General features: G+C 42.1%; 1 protein-coding gene across 1 annotated transcript in view; it reads left to right on the forward strand.

The window, feature by feature from the left end:
* Positions 1-20,631, forward strand: part of itgbl1 (integrin, beta-like 1) — a 159,143-nt gene that overhangs the window by 119,247 nt on the left and 19,265 nt on the right. Inside the window, exon 9 of the mRNA XM_014163793.2 lies at positions 18,772-18,918. Coding sequence (XP_014019268.1) covers positions 18,772-18,918 — 147 coding nt within the window. The remainder of the gene's footprint in view (positions 1-18,771; positions 18,919-20,631) is intronic.

The raw sequence follows: 20,631 nt of genomic DNA on the forward strand, positions 1-20,631 counted from the left end.
AGACGCACTGGAGGCCTGGTGCATGGAGCCGGCACAGGTTGCACCGGACTGATGACACGCTCCTCAAAACGCCTGCGCTGCAGCATACTCCTAGCCAACACCTCTCGCCGATATCCTTCCTCAAACTGCTCCATCGATCCCCAGACGGTCTCTGGCTCTCTCCTCGGCTCGGCCGACCGCCCCTTGTGCCCCCCCCAAAAAAAATCTTTGGGTTGCCCTTGGGCTGTTTGTGGCCGCGGACCCCGGCATCGTCACTGTCCTCCCGGCGTCGTCACTGTCCTCCCGGCGTCGCCAAGGAAGGGTCTCACATCGACCTAGTATCTCTTCCCATGACCAACTCTCCTTTACCTCCTGGGCACGCTGCTTGGTCCTATAAAGGTGGGATACGACCGTCGTATGAATAATTGAACCAAGGCGCAGCGTGAGTAGAGTTCCACATTTTAATGATAGTGAAACTTCCAAAACAACAAAGATATAACGATCGTGAAATACGTAGCGCACATAGGCACTCAAACAATATCCCACATCGCAAGTGGGAAAAAGGACACACTAAGTATGATCCCCAATTAGAGGTCACAATTATCAGCTGCCTCTAATTGGGAACCATACACACACACCAATATAGAAATATAATACCTAGAAACCCCCCTAGTCACGCCCTGACCTAAAACACCATAGAGAACCCCGAGGGCTCTCTATGGTCAAGGCGTAACAACAGGTTTTATTTGCTTAGCAGTTAATTAAGAGTGTTTGGCCAGTAACTGAAAGGTCGCTGGTTCTAATCCTCCGGCAAGCTGCAAAAATCATCCTTTCTGCCCTTGAGCAAGGCATCAACAACTGCTTCCCAGGCGCCGTGGGCGTCGATTAACCTCTTACATCTAGACGTTCCGCTAGCGGAACACCTGCTCCAATATCCAATGATAGGCGTGGCGCGAATTACAAATTCCTCAAAAATACAAAAACTTCAATTTTTCAAACATATGACTATTTCACAGCATTTTAAAGACAAGACTCTCCTTTATCTAACCACACTGTCCAATTTCAAAAAGGCTTTACAGCGAAAACAAAACATTAGATTATGTCAGCAGAGTACCAAGCCAGAAATAATCAGACACCCATTTTTCAAGCTAGCATATAATGTCACAAAAACCCAGAAGACAGCTAAATGCAGCACTAACCTTTGATGATCTTCATCAGATGACACACCTAGGACATTATGTTATACAATACATGTATGTTTTGTTCAATCAAGTTCATATTTATATCAAAAAACAGCTTTTTACATTAGCATGTGACGTTCAGAACTAGCATACCCCCCGCAAACTTCCGGGGAATTTGCTAACAATTTACTAAATTACACACGATAAACGTTCACAAAAAGCATAACAATTATTTTAAGAATTATAGATACAGAACTCCTCTATGCACTCGATATGTCCGATTTTAAAATAGCTTTTTGGTGAAAGCACATTTTGCAATATTCTAAGTATATAGCCCAGCCATCACGGGCTAGCTATTTAGACACCCGGCAAGTTTAGCCTTCACCAAAATCAGATTTACTATTATAAAAGTTTGATTACCTTTTGTTGTCTTCATCAGAATGCACTCCCAGGACTGCTACTTCAATAACAAATGTTGGTTTGGTCCAAAATAATCCATCGTTATATCCGAATAGCGGCGTTTTGTTCGTGCGTCCCAGACACTATCCGAAATGGTAAATCAGGGTCGTGCGCATGGCGCAATTCGTGACAAAACATTTCTAAATATTCCATTACCGTACTTCGAAGCATGTCAACCGCTGTAAAAAAGCGATAATATTCCGACCGGGAATCTCCTTTTCGGCAAACAGAGGAAAAATCACAAAGACGGGGGCGGCCAGGGCACGCGCCTAAGCCCACAGTCCCTTGATCGGCCACTTGAGAAAGGCAATAATGTGTTTCAGCCTGGGGCTGGGATGACGACATTCAGGTTTTTCCCGGGCTCTGAGCGCCCATGGAAGACGTAGGAAGTGTCACGTTAGAGCAGAGATCCTTTGTAAAAGATAGAGATGGCAAAGAAGTTCAAGAAATGGTCAGACAGGCCACTTCCTGTAAAGGAATCTCTCAGGTTTTGACCTGCCATTTGAGTTCTGTTATACTCACAGACACCATTCAAACAGTTTTAGAAACTTTGGAGTGTTTTCTATCCAAAGCCAATAATTATATGCATATTCTAGTTACTGGGCAGGAGTAGTAACCAGATTAAATCGGGTACGTTTTTTATCCAGCCGTGAAAATACTGCCCCCTAGCCATAACAGGTTAAGGCACAACTCTGATTCAGTGGGGTTGGGTTAAATGCAGAAGATACATTTAGGCTAAATGCATTCAGTTGTGCAACTGACTTGGTCTTCCAATTTTTCTGAGAAAATACTTTTTTTTATTGTGTTTATATTTTTTATTGTTGGACATAGAAGACTGTAAAAACACCAGCAAATCAGCTCCAAGTGATTAAAATTCAGGAAATCTGTTCCAAAGTATTCACACACATAATACGGAGATTTACTGTATTTGAATGTATTCAAATGCAAGCAGGTTTTGAAATTATTATATTTTTGTCAAATATTACATCTGTTTGGCCGCCTTCCTGTCAATTTGCAGTCTACAAAATTATTTGTAATTATGTTCCTGCCCCCTGACCATCCGCTCCAGAAAAAATCGTCCTGCGGCTGAATCTAGTTGATGATCCCTGCTGTAGAGGAAAATGAAACATACATAATAGTCAAACACACATGCACAGAAATTGCACACACAGACGGTCGCTCATACACACACACACACACACACACACACACACACACACACACACACACACACACACACACACACACACACACACACACACACACACACACACACACACACACACACACACACACACACACACACACACACACACACACACACAACCCCCCCCCAACCCCCTCCTCATACACACACCTTACTTATAAATCTCCAGTACCACGCCTCATCACTGGGTCTACAAGCCTGTATAATACCGTGTTAGCAAAGGCAGGTGTAGTCTAATTATAAGGACTGGGGGAGTGCTGCTCCCTCCAAAGCAATTAACTCCTCTCCCAGGCCGGTTGATTTGAGCATTGAGTTGACTCGCTCCCAACCGATTGTGACAAACTCCTCCCCATCCACTGTTTAATCCACAGTTCCCCCTCCCTCCTTACAATACTACAGTAACTGATGTGTCAATTTCCATATGATAAAAACCACAACAGATACGGAGGGAAGGCGGGAGGGAGGGAACTTTCAATAAATTCCCTGGTTTTCCAAAAATCCTGGTTGAGGAATCTGGATTTACTGCTTATTCCCTCCTGATTATAGGAATCTTCCAATTAGAATATCAGGAAAACCAGGGAATTTATTGAAAGTTCCCAGAATTTTCCAACCCTAGTCACCAATCCTTTGATGGAGTCAGTAACTAACTTCTTGAAAGTGCAGAGGATACAACTGATGTCATGTTTGACTCGACATGATGTGCCACATGAGGTGTGATTCAAACAGAGACAGAGCTAGAAAGAGAGAGAGAGAGAGAGAGTGTGTGTGTGTGTGTGTGTGTGTGTGTGTGTGTGTGTGTGTGTGTGTGTGTGTGTGTGTGTGTGTGTGTGTGTGTGTGTGTGTGTGTGTGTGTGTGTGTGTGTGTGTGTGTGTGTGTGTGTGCGTGCGTGCGTGTGTGTGTGTGTGTGTGTGTGAGAGAGAGTAAGAATGTGTGGATGGGATAAGAGGAAGGGTTGCCAGAGAATGGCATTTCATTGTCAGAAGGGTTTCTCTTCCACTGGGCTTTGGCAGGCCTGATAAAAGCCCTGATTGTGTTTGTGTTTCTACATGCGCATGTGTGTATGTGTGTGCAAAGTTTGCGTAAGTGTATGTGTAAGTGCGTGCATAAAGGTCCGTCTGTGTGTGCGCGTGTCACACCAGACCTGGGTTAAAATATTATTTAAGGTATTTCAATTGGTTTTAGGAGTATTTGAAATAATGTATTTAGAAATACTTTTTTGGAAATAGTTTAAATTACTTCAAATTAAGGCAGCTATTTTGGCCACATTATTTGAAAATACTCAAATATACAGAACAATATACACTGCTCAAAAAATAAAGGGAACACTAAAATAACACATCCTAGATCTGAATGAATAAAATAATCTTATTAAATACTTTTTTCTTTACATAGTTGAATGTGCTGACAACAAAATCACACAAAAATAATCAATGGAAATCCAATTTATCAACCCATGGAGGTCTGGATTTGGAGTCACACTCAAAATTAAAGTGGAAAACCACACTACAGGCTGATCCAACTTTGATGTAATGTCCTTAAAACAAGTCAAAATGAGGCTCAGTAGTGTGTGTGGCCTCCACGTGCCTGTATGACCTCCCTACAACGCCTGGGCATGCTCTTGATGAGGTGGCGGATGGTCTCCTGAGGGATCTCCTCCCAGATCTGGACTAAAGCATCCGCCAACTCCTGGACAGTCTGTGGTGCAACGTGGCGTTGGTGGATGGAGCGAGACATGATGTCCCAGATGTGCTCAATTGGATTCAGGTCTGGGGAATGGGCGGGCCAGTCCATAGAATCAATGCCTTCCTCTTGCAGGAACTGCTGACACACTCCAGCCACATGAGGTCTAGCATTGTCTTGCATTAGGAGGAACCCAGGGCCAACCGCACCAGCATATGGTCTCACAAGGGGTCTGAGGATCTCATCTCGGTACCTAATGGCAGTCAGGCTACCTCTGGCGAGCACATGGAGGCTGTACAGCCCCCCAAAGAAATGCCACCCCACACCATGACTGACCCACCGCCAAACCGGTCATGCTGGAGGATGTTGCAGGCAGCAGAACATTCTCCACGGCGTCTCCAGACTCTGTCACGTCTGTCACATGTGCTCAGTGTGAACCTGCTTTCATCTGTGAAGAGAACAGGGCGCCAGTGGCGAATTTGCCAATCTTGGTGTTCTCTGGCAAATGCCAAACGTCCTGCACGGTGTTGGGCTGTAAGCACAACCCCCACCTGTGGACGTCGGGCCCTCATACCACCCTCATGGAGTCTGTTTCTGACCGTTTGAGCAGACACATGCACATTTGTGGCCTGCTGGAGGTCATTTTGCAGGGCTCTGGCAGTGCTCCTCCTGCTCCTCCTTGCACAAAGGCGGAGGTAGCGGTCCTGCTGCTGGGTTGTTGCCCTCCTACGGCCTCCTCCACGTCTCCTGATGTACTGGCCTGTCTCCTGGTAGCGCCTCCATGCTCTGGACACTACGCTGACAGACACAGCAAACCTTCTTGCCACAGCTCGCATTGATGTGCCATCCTGGATGAGCTGCACTACCTGAGCCACTTGTAGACTCCGTCTCATGCTACCACTAGAGTGAAAGCACCGCCAGCATTCAAAAGTGACCAAAACATCAGCCAGGAAGCATAGGAACTGAGAAGTGGTCTGTGGTCACCACCTGCAGAACCACTCCTTTATTGGGGGTGTCTTGCTAATTGCCTATAATTTCCACCTGTTGTCTATTCCATTTGCACAACAGCATGTGAAATGTATTGTCAATCAGTGTTGCTTCCTAAGTGGACAGTTTGATTTCACAGAAGTGTGATTGACTTGGAGTTACATTGTGTTGTTTAAGTGTTCCCTTTATTTTTTTGAGCAGTGTATCTTATTTTGACAATTTTCTCACATCAGAAAAATAATCCTGCAGCAACAGGAGATGTGAATTCTTATGTGGATTATAATTAATGGACATTTTTTTAGGGATTGATAAATGTTTTGTTCGAGCAAATCACATCTGGAATTTTTAAGTGGAAATTACAAACCTTAGAAGCCTTTTTTGAACCTTGAATAAACTACAAGTTTGGATTTTCTGCTGCGCAAGAAAATTCTCTGCGATAACAATGTAATCAAATTAATATTGTACATCTGTGAGGGGTTCCTGAGTCGCGCAGCAGTCTAAGGCACAGCATCTCAGTGCTAGAGGCGTCACTACAGGCCCTGGTTCAATTCCAGGCTGTATCACAACCGGCTGTGATTGGGAGTCCCATAGGGCAGCTGACAACTGGCCCAGCATGATTAGGGTTTGGTCAGGGTAGGCCGTAATTGTAAATAAGAATTTGTTCTTAACTGACTTGCCTAGTTAAATAAAATAAAATGTAACCCAGGTCTGTAGCCTTGTAGTGTACCACACTCTTGTTACCTTGGCTCACAATTTTATATTATGTTGAGAAAATGATTGATTGAATATACAAAAAACAAACTGTGTAAATCATGAAACATTGATCTGACAAAGGAGAACATCTCTGAAACTCATCAGAAAACTATCTATATTTTTCTATGGTATAGGACAAGCCAGTAACTTTTGCATCAAATTAATGAACTGTGTCTGGTCACACACAGACACAAGGTGGACACCTGTGGATTCAAGCCTAACAATAGCCATTTACGTATCCCCCAGTTGCGTATATACACTGAACAAAACTATAAACACAACATGTAAAGTGTTGGTTCCATGTTTAATAAGCTAAAAATATAAGATCCCCAAAATATTCCATACACACAAAAAGCTGATTTCTCCCTGTTTGTGAGCATTTCACCTTTTCCAAGATAATCCATCCACCTGACAGGTGTGGCATATCAAGAAGCTGATTAACCAGCATGACCATTACACAGGTGCACCTTGTGCTGGGGACAATAAAAGGCCACTCTAAAATGTGCAGTTTTGTCACACAACACAATGCCACAGATGTCTCAAGTTTTGATGGAGTGTGCAATTGGCATGCTGACTGCAGAAATGTCCACCAGAGCTTTTGGCAGAGAATTGAATGATAATGTTTCTACCATAAGCCACCTCCAAAGTTGTTTTATAGAATTTGTCAGTATGTCTTACCTGCCTCACAACTGCAGACCATGTGTATGGCATCATGTGGGCGAGCGGTTTGCTGATGTCAACGTTGTGAACAGAGTGCCCCATGGTGGTGGTGGGGCTATGGTATGGGCAGGTATAAGCTACGGACAATGAATACAATTGCATTTTATCGATGGCAATTTGAATTCACAGAGATACCGTCATGAGATCCTGAGGCCCATTGTCGTGCCATTCATCCACCGCCATCGCCTCATGTTTCAGCATGATAATGCACGGCCCCATGCTGCAAGGATCTGTACACAATTCCTAGAAGCTGAAAATGTCCCAGTTCTTCCATGGCCTGCATACTAACCAGACATGTCACCCATTGAGCATGTTTGGGATGCTCTGAATTGACGTGAACAACAGTGTGTTCCAGTTCCAGCCAATATCCAGCAACATCGCACACCCATTGAAGAGTAGTGGGACAACATTCCACAGGCCACAATCAACAGCCTAAACAACTCTAAGGGAAGGATATATGTCGCGCATGAGGCAAATGGTGGCCACACCAGATACTGACAGTTTTTTTGATCCACATCCTTACTTTTTTTTTTTAAAGGTATCTGTGACCAACAGATGCATATCTGTATTCCCAGTCGTGTTAAATCCCTAGATTAGGTCTTAATTCATTTATTTTAATTGACCGATTTCCTTATATGAACTGTAACTCAGTCAAATCTTTGCAATTGTTGCATGTTGCATTTATATTTTTGTTCATTTTTTTTAATAGTGTATTCACATATTTTTTGAAGTACACTACATGAACAAAAGTATGTAGACACCTGCTCGTCAAATATTTCATTCAGAAATCATGGGCATTAAAATGGAGTTGGTCCCCCCTTTGCTGCTATAACAGCCTCCACTCCTCTGGGAAGGCTTTGCACTAGATGTTGGAACATTACTGCGGGGACTTGCTTCCATTCAGCCACTAGAGTTAGTGAGGTTGGGCACTGATGTTGGGCGATTAGGCCTGGCTCGCATTCATCCCAAAGGTGTTCGATGCAGTTGAGGTCAGGGCTCTCTGCAGGCCAGTCAAGTCCTTCCACACCGATCTTGACAAACCATTTTGTACCTCGCTTTGTGCGTTTCCACTGCTCCAGAGTCCAATGGCGGTGAGCTTTACACCACTCCAGCCGACGCTTGGCATTGCGCGTGGTAATCTTACGCTTGTGTGTGCTTGCTCGGCCATGGAATCTCATTTCATGAATCTGCCGACAAACAGTTCTTGTGCTGACATTGCTTCCAAGGGCAGTTTGGAACTCGGTAGTGAGTGTTGCAACCGAGGACAGAAGATTTTTACGCTCTACGGGCTTCAGCACTCGGCGGCCCCATTTTGTGAGGTTATGTAGCCTCCCAATTCACGGCTGAGCCGTTGCTGCTCCTAGACATTTCCACTTCACAATAATAGCACTTACAGTTGACCAGGGCAGCTCTAGCAGGGCATAAATTTGACAAACTGACTAGTTGGAAAAGTGGCATCCTATGACGGTTCCACATTGAAAGACACTGAGCTCTTCAGGAAGGCCATTTTACTGCCAATGTTTGACTATGGAGATTGCATGGCTGTGTGCTCAATTGTATACACCTGTCAGCAAAGGGTGTGGCTGAAATAGCCGGATCCACTAATTTGAAAGGTTGTCCACATAGTTTTGTATATACTGTATAGTGTATATACATTTCTATTTTTTTTTCAAGGTTTTAAACAATATTAGGTTAGCGCTCGATTCAATCCGTATCGCAGAAGTTCAGCGTTATAGCGTAATTGAAATTTAAAGGTAATTTCCGATTGAGCCGACATACGCTGTATGCAGCATTTACCATGAATGCAGTCTCCACTAACGTGGGACATTGCCTTTAAATTTATATCGCTTTGTTATGCAGATCTTCAGCGCTATGGATTGATTTGAGCCCTTAGTGTGTGAATCAGATGCATTTTTATTGAGCTACATTTTCAAATCCAATCCCAAGAAATTATAATCAAGGACAATGAGACACAATGACAATTTAGATTGCAGGTGTACTACATTTTATTAAGTGAATATGATGATAATAGACCAAAAAATGTAATGGTAATACATTTAGTCAATACAATCACATGCAATGAAACAGTACTCACCCACCATGACTATCTGAAAAGTTCAGGGAGATTGGTTGATGTCAGTTGAGTTCAGTCCCTATCCTCATTAGACCATCTGTCTCTTCTGATTGGTTTCCTCCGACTCAGGGCAAGGGGCTGATTCCCATGTCCTCTTTCGGGCATACCTTTTTCACATCTGATCTGATAATAATACAAATAACAATACATTTACTTTTAATGTCACCCAAGGCCCTTGTAGCCTACAAAGAAAAAAACTAAAAGCACAAAAACAAAGTGGAAATACATTATTAAAAGCAGAGCCAAAGATAGAATACCTCTACAGTTTCATCCAGGATGTGCAACTCGAAGCTCACTCTGCCTCATCCTCTTACAGGGGACCCATGGTTACATAGGGACAAGGAAACTGTCAGAGTCCTCTGATTGCGTCTTTCTCTTGGAGGACAGGCCTTCTGTCTGAAAGCCTCCTGGGCAACCAGAAGTGGATGATTATGTGTCTCTCTTTCGGGAGACGCTTTGCCTCATAGAGGTGTCCTCCTCTGATCTCCCTCTTGAATGGTGAGCTCTCTGGCTGGGTGCTGTCTGGTTGAGTCCCTGCTGTGGCTGAATCCATGCTCCTGAACCAGGTGACCCATGCTGGCACCACAACAGGGGCAAGGACACTGTCAGACCCTCTGGTGATCTCAAGGCTGGAGCTCTGGGGCTCTTCATGGTGCTCGCGTATCATGGTCTCCATGATCTTTAGGAGCGTGGTCACTGACCAGCCAGGTCTTTCGAGATTGACGTCGATATTGGAATATCCATGTCCTGAGGACGTCATGAAATGCCTTCAAAACAGGCCAGTAGGGGCAACAGTGAGTGCTATTACCATCAAGTAGGCTTGGATTTTGCTCAGGCATTGTGGATGTGGGTGGTGGACATGCATACTCCTGTGACTCTGGATCAGAAGTTTATGTATTTGATCCCAGTCGTGGACACTGGATTTTTATTTTTTATTTTAACCCTATCCCAAACCTTAACCCTTACCATAACCATTTGGAATGAGTGCCTAAACTTTACCCTTCTAAATTTGGCATTTAGAGAAATGGAACGATACACAGCAACAGGAGGAACCTCCTGATCCCATGACTCTGGATCAGAAGGTTGTGTGTTTGATCCCAGTCATGGACACAGTTTTTTTATTTTAACCTCTTTTTATTTATTTACCTTTATTTTAACAAGGAAGTCATTTTGAGACTATTGTCTCTTTTACAAATGAGCCCTGCACAATACCAAAATAAGCACATACAACAGGCAAGTATAGATATGCATAAAGATAGACAATATACACATTAAATACACATTAAGATACAAAACACAGTCAATTAAAACAAACACATTCTTCAAAGGATCCAATGGAAACATATTTTTATTATTATTCCAAACATAGGGTGCAAGGAAATTAAAGGCTGATTTACTTCAATCTTTAGACACCAAAGGAGTCTCCAAAGTTAACCAACCCTGTAAACGGGTTTGAAAACTTGTCATTTTAAAGCTTAACAGTGATGTCAGGTAAGTCAGAAGCTTATGGAGCAGGGCTTTGTAAACAAAAAGAGCGTAATGATGTGATCTACATGACTTTAAAGAAGTCCAGCCAGCCTTGTCACATCCAGGTCAGCAGTAGGTGCAATTGCGTACATAATAGTATCATCCGCATATCGATGAAATGTAAAAAATAATAAAATTACAGACTGACCAATAACATTTATATAAAACGTGAAAAGAACAGGTCCTAGTATCGACCCCTGCAGAACACCTTTATGTACTCTACCTCAAGAAATTCAAACCCATCAATCATGATGGCCTGAGTTCTGTCACTAAGATAATCATAAATCCATGAGTAGGCGTCAGAGCCCAATCAAGGACAACTTGTTCAATAACATAGCATGATCAACAGCTTTTGACAGGTCCACAAACAAGGCAGCACAATTAATTTTAGCATCTAAAGAATTGACAATATCATTAACAACTAATGTGGTGCTGTGATAGTGCTGTGCCCTGGCCTAAACCCACATTGATTTATATTCAAAATACCATGTTGCGAAAGTTGTGACTCTTAGGCTAGACATGGAAACCTGCAGATGGTATGATAATTATCTAGATCACTACTCTCCCAGCCCTTATGGAGTGGTAGCACATAAGCTGTTTTCCATACTTTAGGAATGTTTCCTGATAATAATGTTAGATTTAAGATATAAGATATGGGTTACACAGCCAACAATGAGGTGGGAAGCACACTTGAGCATTCCCGGCTGATCAGTGGGTCAGCCCCTGTGGATTTCTTGGTATCTAAAGCAAGTAAGTCATGAAGGACTTATTTTCTGTGAATTGCCAAAATGCAAAAACTTGACTTCTGTTTTCCAAATCAATCTGCAAAAGTTCCAAATCAGCATTTAGCCCACTCTTAAAGGCGCTGCATTGTCAATCCGACGTCGGCATTGGCAGTGCAGTATTCACGGTGCTACGGCCTCTGCAGAAGTCAGAGCATTCATACTTCTTCCGCTTCGCAGAGCAGCACAGAGCTGCTGCGAAGGAAGTTGTCAAGAAAGTGAGTTTGTGCTTATACATGACCTCCCGCCCTTACCTACTGTCAACCAATCATGTCAATGCGGAGCTATACGGAGCCCTCTGCATTGTTAGAAAATTTGAGAGGCATATGCCCATGCGGTACGAAGCTTGATTTGGCCTCTGCATGCCTTCATACAATTTGGCCTCTGTCACAGCCTCCATACGAAGCCTCCGACCACATTTTCGGATCAAGCATAAATTGGCTTTTAGAGATTGTAGGGCTAGACGCTCTTTCAAAAAAATAGCTTGCTGAAATAAAATGACGATTAAATGCATCAATTATGACATTTTTGTCTGTAATGGGGCAAGTCTGAATTAATTTGTGGGGGCAGTTTTCCATTTTTCCAGATTCTTCTTACAATCAGAATGAGTGGTTACATAATAATCAAATGTAGCCTTTATAATTAGTCTTAGACATTGATTCCTTAGTTGCCTTGAAGTTTGCCAATCCGGGTCTAAGCCTATGTTTCTGGACTTGACCTAGGCAACATTTATCTTACAAATGACTTCAGATAATTCAGAACTGAATCAGGCATTCAATCTACCTTTAACTCTCAGAGTTTTAAAGAGAGCATGATTATCTACAATAGTGTTGAAGACATTTACAAAAAAGCTTGAAGCTAAATCAGGTTCAGAAATAGCTGAGATACAATCAAGGTCACTAAAATAAACATAATGTAAAAAAGCTTGTTCAAGTTTTTAAAGTTCCTCTTAGTGATGACAGGAGGCTTAGATTTATGCATTCTCACATCTCTGAAACAGTCACCTGGGCAATGGTCACTAAAATCCAGTGAGAAAACTCCATTAGCAACATATTTATCTGGAGTATTAGTCAAAATAAGATCAATCAAGGGAGATTTCGATGGATCTTTAGGATTCGGCTGTGTAGGCTCAGTTATCAGCTGAGAGGTTTAGCTCAGAGCAAATATCTTTCAGCATATCTGACTAGGGCTGTTATAGTGACTAGTTGCGGGGACCATATTACTGCCACACTAGCAGTCTGTCACGTCCTGACCAGTAAAAGGGGTTATTTGTTATTGTAGTTTGGTCAGGCCGTGGCAGGGGGTGTTTGTTTTGTGTGTTTCGAGGTTTTGATGTATGTTCTATATTTTCTATTTCTATGATCATTCTATGTTCCCTATCTATGTGTTGTATTTCTTTGTTTTGGCCTGGTATGGCTCTCAATCAGGGACAGCTGTACATCATTGTCGCTGATTGGGAGCCATACTTAGGTAGCCCTTTTTCCACCTGTCTTTTGTGGGAAGTTGATTTTGCATTGCTGTTAGTAGCCTGCGAAACTGTTCGTTCGTTGTGTTGTTCATTGTTTTTGCTGGTTCACTGTTTATATTAAAATATGATGAACCCAACCCACGCTGCGCCTTGGTCTCACTCTAACGACGGACGTTGCACAGTCATAAGTCATGACCACAGTAAACTTCCTTGTGACTGTTGAATCTCCTTTTATGCACTCTGGACATGCTTTGGTAGTACCCAACTTGCAAACTACCATCAGGCCCTAATGACCTGGTACGCAGGGCTGTATTTTCCCTCTAACCACTCTGACATCAATGCAAATGCAATCTAAAATCACATCAAACACTTGTCATCAAAACGTCAACAGCAGGTTGAAACTGTGTAAAACATGGTCGTAGTGGATGTTGTTTCAAATCCTAACACAACGAAATGGACAGCGCGTTCTAAGGTGATGATTAATTCATTACACCCATACACATATTAGAGCTTATACATGAGCCCAAGCCCGAAAAAAAAAAAAACGGAATAAAAATGATTACTGTGCCATCACACATTACATAGCCTACCACATATTACGCATGGCAGAAAAACAAAACAAAACTGATTTAAGATGTCTTTGGTACATAATTGGTCTAGCCTATACTCCAAAACGAAACAAATTTGAGTAATTGCCTTTTGAGTGTGGACTGTATGTATTATTATTCCCTAGCCAATGCTGTTGGTTCATTGATTTTGTTGGGCAGTTCACAGCCAGCCTAACCTGTTATGGCTAGGGGGCAGTATTTTCACGGCTGGATAAAAAATTTACCCGATTTAATCTGGTTACTACTCCTGCCCAGTAACTAGAATATGCATATAATTATTGGCTTTGGATAGAAAACACTCCAAAGTTTCTAAAACTGCTTGAATGGTGTCTGTGAGTATAACAGAACTCAAATGGCAGGTGAAAACCTGAGAGATTCCTTTACAGGAAGTGGCCTGTCTGACCATTTCTTGAACTTCTTTGCCATCTCTATCTTTTACAAAGGATCTCTGCTCTAACGTGACACTTCCTACGTCTTCCATGGGCGCTCAGAGCCCGGGAAAAACCTGAATGTCGTCATCCCAGCCCCAGGCTGAAACACATTATCGCCTTTCTCAAGTGGCCGATCAAGGGACTGTGGGCTTAGGCGCGTGCCCTGGCCGCCCCCGTCTTTGTGATTTTTCCTCTGTTTGCCGAAAAGGAGATTCCCGGTCGGAATATTATCGCTTTTTTACGAGATAAATTGCATAAAAATTGATTTTAAACAGCGGTTGACATGCTTTGAAGTACGGTAATGGAATATTCAGAAATGTTTTGTCACGAATTGCGCCATGCGCACGACCCTGATTTACCATTTCGGATAGTGTCTGGGACGCACGAACAAAATGCCGCTATTCGGATATAACGATGGATTATTTTGGACCAAACCAACATTTGTTATTGAAGTAGCAGTCCTGGGAGTGCATTCTGACGAAGACAACAAAAGGTAATCAAACTTTTGTAATAGTAAATCTGATTTTGGTGAAGGCTAAACTTGCCGGGTGTCTAAATAGCTAGCCCGTGATGGCTGGGCTATGTACTTAGAATATTGCAAAATGTGCTTTCACCAAAAAGCTATTTTAAAATCGGACATATCGAGGGCATAGAGGAGTTCTGTATCTATAATTCTTAAAATAATTGTTATGCTTTTTGTGAACGTTTATCGTGAGTAATTTAGTAAATTGTTAGTAAATTCCCCGGAAGTTTGCGGGGGGTATGCTAGTTCTGAACGTCACATGCTAATGTAAAAAGCTGTTTTTTGATATAAATATGAACTTGATTGAACAAAACATGCATGTATTGTATAACATAATGTCCTAGGTGTGTCATCTGATGAAGATCATCAAAGGTTAGTGCTGCATTTAGCTGTCTTCTGGGTTTTTGTGACATATGCTAGCTTGAAAAATGGGTGTCTGATTATTTCTGGCTTGGTACTCTGCTGACATAATCTAATGTTTTGCTTTCGCTGTAAAGCCTTTTTGAAATCGGACAGTGTGGTTAGATAAAGGAGAGTCTTGTCTTTAAAATGCTGTGAAATAGTCATATGTTTGAAAAATTGAAGTTTTTGTATTTTTGAGGAATTTGTAATTCGCGCCACGCCTATCATTGGATATTGGAGCAGGTGTTCCGCTAGCGGAACGTCTAGATGTAAGAGGTTAATCGACGCCCACGGCGCCTGGGAAGCAGTTGTTGATGCCTTGCTCAAGGGCAGAAAGGATGATTTTTGCAGCTTGCCGGAGGATTCGAACCAGCGACCTTTCAGTTACTGGCCAAACACTCTTAATTAACTGCTAAGCAAATAAAACCTGTTGTTACGCCTTGACCATAGAGAGCCCTCGGGGTTCTCTATGGTGTTTTAGGTCAGGGCGTGACTAGGGGGGTTTCTAGGTATTTTATTTCTATATTGGTGTGTGTGTATGGTTCCCAATTAGAGGCAGCTGATAATTGTGACCTCTAATTGGGGATCAAACTTAGTGTGTCCTTTTTCCCACCACAAGTTAGTGAATTTGTATTTGATTTTTCATATTTTTTATATTTTTATAATTAATTGGGTGACACTAACTTTAGCTATACAGAATACCTCACCACCATGCGTTTTATCGCCTCTTCTCTTCTTTATTATTTTTCTTGAGCACACAGACGGGCCGTCAACAGTTTAGTGAAATATGTTTTGTTTGTGAAAACATGTCACTATCGATGTTCCAGAACCGATTTCACTTGGTTTCCCCAAATTAAGCACTGAGTATCTGCAGGAACAAGGTTGGAGAGCCCATGGGATATAGAGTTTAGGCGGAATATCACCTGTTGGGCAGTGAGAACATGCTCCTCAAACAGTGGTGGATGTGTGGAGTGAAAATAGTGTTCTTCTATTTATTTCTCAGCTGCTCATATTAAGCACATACTCTGGTTTACAACCGAATGAGCCTACAAAACCGACCAGCGAGAAAGCGCACGGCCACAATTCGCTATCAATTCTTTATTCGAGTGCCCCTGTTCCTGCCCATTTAATAATAGGCCATTCTAAATTGAAATGTAATTTTACATATTAGTAAAGACAAGATTAAATTGAGAATAATCTGATGGGTGAAAATATGATCACTTGATGAGAGAACAGCTGTGCAGCCTGAGGCAAGGAACAGAGAACAAACTTTTTTTGTTACTTTCTCAAATCCTCAGTAGCCTATACTCGCACCATGCAGCCCAATTATGTTGATTTCTAAGAAATTCTAATGTTTTGTATCATTCACAACTAATGTTACCAAATAACTCTAAGTCTAGCATATAGGACCTGTTTCAAATGATCACTTTTACACTCAACATAGCCACTTCATATGCGCACTCACTCTGTAATGGGAAAAATAACCTGATTTTATTCAGCTAAGTTCCATTATATTATCCTTACTATAAAATCATATAAAGTAAAATAATGGCACGGGACTTATAAGCATATCTTGTCTGCTAAATGAACAAGCCTACAGCCTATGGCATGGAGCATAACCAGATAACATAGGCCTATAGTAGGTCAACTCATATTCTGTTCACCTGAAATACATTTTCATATGTAGTGTTTCTTTAGACGTAAAATAAATAATGGATTTATTGTGATGCTGTACATTAAATTGGTTTATTATACTTTTTGAAATGTAGATGTTCCAAAGGCGTGCATCAGCGCTTGTATGGGTGGAGGCCTGAAGATGCTAAATGTGTTTGTGTTAATTAACAGTAAATTACCGTGAAACCGGCAGTCTTTTGCATGACAATAACCGGCTGACAAAATGTAATGATCGCCACTTCGATATTTTCATATTAATCTGACACTGGTGTCCTCCAATCAATATTAAAAAACCGCTCATTATTAATAGTTCAGATTGACCATATTTACTGTAGATAGTAATTCAGATAAATTGTTAAGAGCACATGAAGGAGCCGAGGGAGGGCAATACCCTTGTACTAGCGTCAGCTGGTTATTAGCCCACATTAAGAACAGACAATACGTTAACCATTTGGAATGAGAGCCTAAACATAATGTTTTAACCCTATCCCAAACCCCATACCTTAACCATTCAGAATGAGTGCCTAAACTTAACCCTTAACTTCTAAATTTCACATTTGGAGAAGTTGAACGATACACAGGAGCAGGAGTAACACAAACACTTCAAAATTTGACGTTTGGCGCAACTTTGAAATTTGATGTTTGGAAACGTGGGTGAAGTCTAATTCTGCAATGAGATTGTGAGAGCTGGTTGCACTGACACTGCCTCTTCCACCCCAGCCTGATTCAGGGCATCATTCCTGGTCACTGCACACTACTGGCATTGGCCAGCGGGACCAGCACACACAACAAAAAGGTGCTACCTCCAACCTAAAAGGGTTCTTCGGCTGTTCCCATAAGGTAACCCTTTGAAGAACCCTTTTCGGTTCCATGTAGAACCTGTTCCACACAGCGTTTTATATGGAATCCAAAAGGGTTCTACCTGGAACCAAAAAGGGTTCTCCTATGGGGACAACTGAAGAACCCATTTTTGAAAAATACAATTCTAAGTGTGCAGAGGATGGCTGGGAGGGTGTGGGCTCTATGAAGAGGTAGAGGCCCAGCTCTCTGGACTCTTCAGACTCAGAGTCACAGCCAGACACATAGGCTCCTCCTTATCAGACTGAGAGTCGGAGTCAGACTCGTAGCCATAGTCATAGTGACGTGACATTTAAGAGATCCAAAGTTCGACTTGTCTTCTCAGAAGGTTTGGTTGTTTATGAGGAGAGTCTTGAATTTGTCTCTAGAATGTTGTGAATGTAGAATGTTATTGGTGGTTTCCATGGCAAACTAAGCTTATTTCCTTGTGATGCACTAGATCCATTCAAGTGATGTCATAATGGTGGTAGCGTGGCCAGAGAGAAATGGAGATTCAAATCCAAACAACTTCAAATTCAAGTTCCAATTACAATTTTTTTGTGTGTGTGCAGTGGTTCATACAACCAAACACAGCAAACGCATCACTGACACCGGTAACATTACTAACTTTTTCGATCATCATCTCCCTTGTTTCAAATGTGTATTGTTGTAACGGTTGTCGTCGGGAATGGAGGACCAAAACGCAGCAGGAATGTGGATGCTCATCTTGTATTTTATTTTAACCAAGAAAACACCAAAATAACAAAAGAAGACCGAACGATCGACAAAACAGTCTTGTCATGCTCACACACACAAAACAAGAAACAATCTCCCACAACACTAGACCAAACAATTACCCATATATAGGACTCTCAATCAGAGGCAACGAGAAAGCACCTGCCTCCAATTGAGGGTCCAACCCCCCATTAACCTACACATAGAAATACACCAACCCAAAAAGAACATAGAAGTAGAAAACATAGAACATAAACCAAAACCCGGAAATAATAAATCAAACGCCCTACTAAATAAACCACCACCCCGAACCACATAAAACAAATACCCTCTGCCACGTCCTGACCAAACTACAATAACAAATAACCCTTATACTGGTCAGGACGTGACAATTGTGATATTCTACTCATAAGATTCTACCCTGTCCCCCACCAGGTCATGGTTTCTACTGGTTTCTATTGTATAACATACTGTATGTCTACCCTGTCCCCCACCAGGTCATGGTTTCTACTGGTTTCTATTGTATAACATACTGTATGTCTACCCTGTCCCCCACCAGGTCATGGTTTCTACTGGTTTCTATTGTTTAACATACTGTATGTCTACCCTGCCCCCCACCAGGTCATGGTTTCTACTGGTTTCTATTGTATAACATACTGTATGTCTACCCTGTCCCCCACCAGGTCATGGTTTCTGTTCATGCGGCCGGTGTATCTGTGGTGACGGCTGGTTTGGGAAGTTGTGCTCGTTCCCTCGGACATGCGAAATGACTGACGCTCAGAGCAAAGAGCTGTGTGAGACCGCCGATGGAGTCATGTGCAATGGAAAAGGTTCCTTTGTTTTTTCCTTTGTCATTCTATTACATTTATTTCATTTCTATCTCCATCTATTGGCTTCTTTTTGTGTCTATTCTCTGCACTATTTCATTCCATTCAGTTATTTTCTACTCCATTGATTTGTGTAGACCACTTGAGTAGAGCTTTCCATGAGATCTGATCACACAGATTAGGGCAGTAGCAGGCATAAAGAAACGACACCCTCATACCTGCAGTCTTCCCAGGGCTGGCTTCAGGTAGAAGCGACATAAGTGGTTTGTTAGGGCCCCGGCTGCTTTGCAGGGCCAGCGCCAGAACAAATCTGTTGGATGAGAATTTGATTTCCATAGGGTTCTTTTTTTCACGGGACCTCCTATGTCTGCATGCGTTGCACATTATTTTTTTTTACTAGAGACGTTGGGCCTGGAGGGATCCCCCTTCAAGCTAATGAGCAGTCATTCTGACAGTGTAATTAATAGATTGTATGTATATGCAAAAATAATCATTTGGTTGTGTTTAGGAAGGTCTTAGCTAACTTTAGAATACGAAAAAAGCATTTACATTAGTTTATGTTAATGCAGGATTTAAGTAAAAAAAAAATTTTTTAAATCATGAAACAGAAACTATATATGTGTTGGCACGTGGTAACAACTTTTTGTACATGATAAATAGTGAAAATCCACACAAAACCAATAATGGTATTATAATGAAGTGTCAATATGAGAGACGTCAAAAATAGTCAGTTAATGTCCGCTCGCGCTTACATTGTGTGCGTCTTCAAGCAATGGCAGCAGTTGGAGCATGTCCATGTCACATAAACAACGAAAGTTGGTGAGTGTGATGCGCATCCTGTTTTTTGCTTGAGATGTAGGACGTACTCTCTCAGTGATGACATTTTGTGCTCATAATCAGCCCGTAGCATTGTCACCGGCTTGTTCTATTGGTGCTGTCCCTCCTCTCTCCAGTCTCACCGTTTCATTTGGTGATGGCTCCGAAACATGATCAGTGCGCAATGTTCTGTCTTTTTTTGCGCTTAGGCCTCGGAGTTGTAGGCTCAGGCTTAGGCTCAGAATCAGAAGAATAATCATCAGAGATGTCATGATTCATTTCTTCCCTGTCATCTGAGTCGTTTTCATTTACATTTTGCAGCAGCGCAGACGCAGCATGTGCATCCATTCGTCTTGGTCTTCTTGCCATTGTAGATTACGCATGCTCTCACTGTGTAGGCCTACTCCAAGTACGCCAGAGTAGACTGATAAGACTGCTTGGATTCGGTGGACTGATATAGGGTATATCATTAGAATAGATCAACATAATAGGATGGCCCGCCCTGTTCTTCATTCACAATTGGTGATGACATAATTATGCATCATTTGCTTTCTCTCACTCATCAACTTACCCATTCTCCCCCTTTCTCCCCATTATACTTTACTTAATTTATTTAATCTTTTATTATATGTGAAATTTGTTTCAATATAGTTTAGGTTCAGTTTTGAGGCAATTATCGGGATGATTATCAACTGGGCAAGATACCTTCAATGATCGGGAGAAGGAGAGGATCAGGCTCTACTGTTGGGAGAAGAAACTACTATCTCACCGGAGAAAGCATCCATTCAAGCAAAACAGAGCCCCTCTGTCTTACTATGTAGCACTGTAGATATACCCAATATCCAAGGTATATCTACAGTGCCTTCACAAAGTATTCAGACCCCTTTACTTTCTCCACAT

The sequence above is a fragment of the Salmo salar genome, chromosome ssa21 (genome assembly GCF_905237065.1).
Source record: "Salmo salar chromosome ssa21, Ssal_v3.1, whole genome shotgun sequence".
Lineage (NCBI taxonomy): Eukaryota > Metazoa > Chordata > Actinopteri > Salmoniformes > Salmonidae > Salmo > Salmo salar.